Source organism: Apium graveolens, chromosome 3 (genome assembly GCF_009905375.1).
Source record: "Apium graveolens cultivar Ventura chromosome 3, ASM990537v1, whole genome shotgun sequence".
NCBI classification, from domain to species: Eukaryota; Viridiplantae; Streptophyta; class Magnoliopsida; order Apiales; family Apiaceae; genus Apium; species Apium graveolens.
In genome coordinates, this window is record NC_133649.1 from 232,526,850 (window position 1) to 232,530,401 (window position 3,552).

The 3,552-nt window shown below is 35.6% G+C and overlaps 1 protein-coding gene across 1 annotated transcript; it reads right to left on the reverse strand.

Annotated features, from left to right (window-relative positions):
* Positions 1-579: 579 nt before the first annotated feature.
* On the reverse strand, positions 580-3,137 carry LOC141714883 (uncharacterized). The gene is made up of 6 exons (XM_074518379.1): positions 2,678-3,137; positions 2,420-2,524; positions 2,063-2,302; positions 1,906-1,982; positions 1,459-1,712; positions 580-1,330 (listed from the first exon to the last, which is right to left on the reverse strand). The coding sequence occupies exons 1-6, from the start codon at positions 3,135-3,137 to the stop codon at positions 580-582; spliced, it is 1,887 nt and encodes a 628-aa protein (XP_074374480.1).
* Between the last annotated feature and the right edge of the window lie 415 nt (positions 3,138-3,552).

Sequence of the window (3,552 nt, forward strand, 5' to 3'; positions counted from 1 at the left end):
TTTGGAAAAAACAAGTATTCACGTGGAAGCTACATCACCATTGCTGAAGCTGTTGACCCTGATTGATTCTCCTACTCGGTTATCATGGAATATGTTAAAGATAATCTCGGGTATAGTGAAATTGGAGGCGTATATTTAAGAAACAAAGTGGTGGCTGGAAATTAATCGCTACTGACGCAGAAGCGATTAGTCTGGGCGAAGGTATGAAAAATGGTTCTTTCCTAGATCTATATGTTGACACGGTTGTAAACAAGTAAATAAACTACAACTAATATATTACCGCTAAAACTTAACAAGTAAATTACAACTAATATATTACCGCTAAAACTTAACAAGTAAATTACAACTAATATATTACCGCTAAAAGTTAACAAATAAATTACAACTAATATATTACCACTAAAAATTAACAAGTAATGAAACTGGTAACAAATCAAGGGATTAATTGTACAAACATAATGTTAAATGGTACCGAATAAATTACAACAAATTAACATTAATCAGTTACAAGTAGGGAAAGTACTTATTGCTTTACAAGAAAGAAAATTGACAGAAAAAAAAAGAAAAACACAAAGTCAATCATTCGAAAATTTCATCATCTGCTTCATCCCCACTAGACAGTTGAAGGCACATTTCACCCGGAATGTCATCCCTACACCAGCTACCATCATCATTCTGATTCTGCAATTCAATATTGACTTTCGTATCATGCATAGTGGGTCCACAAACATCTTCAAGGACATCAGCATTTGTGCCTATATCATGGTACTCCTTCGGTAATTTCTTTAAACCAAAATGCAAATTTTTTTCAATGCAGTCCTGAATATAGAACACTTGTTGTACTTGGGTAGCTAGAACATACGGATCATCATTTTGAACCTTTTTAGTGAAATTGACGCGTGTAATCCCATAACAGTCCTTATCCTTTTCATACCAACACCACCCAAACAGAACTACCATAATTGCTCCCCAATAGTCTACTTCAATAATTTCTTCGATTGCTCCATAGTAAGTAACATCCCCTACTGTTGGATTTTTATCCTTAGAACTCGCAAAACTGGTTGTTAGGGCTGTCAAAATGACACCGCCATTTTGGATAGTACACTTGGCATCTCTTTTCTTCGTGTGGAATCTGAACCCATTTACGATGTAGCCAATATACTTCTTAGCTGCTCGTTCAAGGCCCCTTGCCAAGTTTAATAATTCCGATGAAGGTTCATTTATTTTTTGCACCTCATCTTTCAACCAATGATGAAATTCTATTGTATGTAGTCTTTCTTTTGCATACCTCTTTGACTTTCCATGACTTTCAATTAAAATACGATGTTCCCTTTAATTTATACATTAATATTAGTGCTACATAGTACTATTTTAAACTAATCTATTAAATTGAATAAATACAAGGAATAACTATTTTACTTAAATGAATAAATACCAGGAATATACACAATAACGTACCCAATCAGCTTTTCAATGTCGGCGTTTCCACAGTTGAAAAACACGTACCGATGAACCTTAATCCAAACCTCTGCTGCCAACTCTACAGATTTATCATCTATGTTTCTTCTAGACCCAATCGAGTATCCAACATTTATGTTCTGATCAATCTTAGTTTTGATAGCATCACTTAGAAATCTATAACAAAATGTGACACAAACTTCTTCCAAATAACCTTCAGCAATGGACCCCTCCGGTTTACTCCTATTGCGGACCTACGATTTCAATTTACTCAAGTATCATTCAATTTCGAACATCCATCTAAGGTGCACTGGTCCTCCAAATTCTAGTTCCTCACACAAATGGACTTAAAGGTGAACCATGATGTCAAAAAGGCAGGTGGAAAGATAGTTTCTAATTGACAAAGAATTTCAATTATTTCTTCTTGCAACTTTGGAATATCTTCACCCCAATCACTTTTCCGCATAACCCCCTAAAAAAGCAGTCAATCTCATTAAAGCCACTGCTACCTCTGGTTTTGAGGTCTTTAGAACAAAAAATTGGAGTACATATTAAAGCATAAAGTGTGCATCATGACTTTTATACCCAAATATCTTTCTTTCACCAATTTGAACGCAACGACTAATATTAGATGCAGTTCCATGTGGAAGTTTAACATTCTGGAAAATAGAGCAGAACAGTTCCTTTTCTTTTTTTGTCATGTAAAAAATTGCAGCCCTAATTTTATATTGATTGCTATCACCAATTCTCACAGGGTGAAGAACCTTACGAATACCCATTTTTTTTATATCTTTTCGAGCGCTGAGATGATCTTTCGTCCTTCCCCCAATATTCAATAAAGTTCCTAATATTTTATCACATATGTTATTTTCTATGTGCATGACATCTAGATTGTGCCTAACCAAGTTTTCCCTCCAATATGGTAACTGGAAAAATATGGACTTCTTTTTAAACACACAACCTGTCTCCCTTTTCCTTTTTTTTGAATCTCGCTTCCCAAAACAATTCTCATATTGGAATAGTAGTTGTTCGACGTCCATTCCAGATAATGGAGGTGGAGGAACATCTGTTTCAACCAAACCATTGAATCTTCTACAGTCAGACCAATGCTTGTGGTCAAGAGGAAGGAAGTTTCAGTGGTTCATGTAACAAACTTTTCGACTATGTTTCTGATAAGATGAAGAAGTGCAGTAGTGGCAATTGGGACAACCTAATTTACCCTTGGTGCTCCACCCCGATAAAAGTGCATACCCTGGAAAATCGCTAATAGTCCATAACAAACTCGCGTGCAACATAAATGTCTGGTCAGCAAAGGCATCGTAAGTTTCTAAACCTACGTCCCATAATTCTTTTAACTCTACAACCAGTGGCTGCATATAGACATCTATGTCATTACCAGGGTACTCAGGACCAGGGATTAGTGTCGAGAAAATTAAATTTTCTAGTTTCATAACCAACCAAGAAGGAAGATTATAATTGACCAGAACAACTGGCCAAGTATTGTGACTTATGTTCATTGATCGGTAGGGATTAATGCCATCTGCGGCCAAACCTAAATGAACATTTTGAATTTCCGCTACAAATTCTGGATGACTAGCATCCATTGACTTCCATCCCTCTGCATCCGCTGAATGTCTTAACTTTCCATCTTTTGTTCGTCCCACTACATGCCACTTCATGAGTTCAGAATACTCTTTACATATAAACACCCGTTGCAGTCTTGGTTTAAATTGAAAGTATCTCAATCCTTTTACATGAATCTTAGTACTTTTTTCTTCTAAGTTAGTAGAAAAAAGGTGCATTACTATCTTTCTTAAGGACTACCCACCGTGACTCTCCACAAAATCGACACTAATATTCATTCTTATTATCAGCCAATATAACATGCAATTGTTTAGATAAGCATGTATCTTTTCATAATCAAGGCCTAAATCTCTAATCATTTTTTTGGCAACACTAAATGAAGAAGGCAGGTTCATATCGGGGAAAGCTTTCTTTAACAGATATAGGATACCGCTAAACGTAGCCTTGGTAAAACCATGACTACACTTTAATTGGTAAAGTCTTACTATGAAACCTAAAAAAATGAATTTT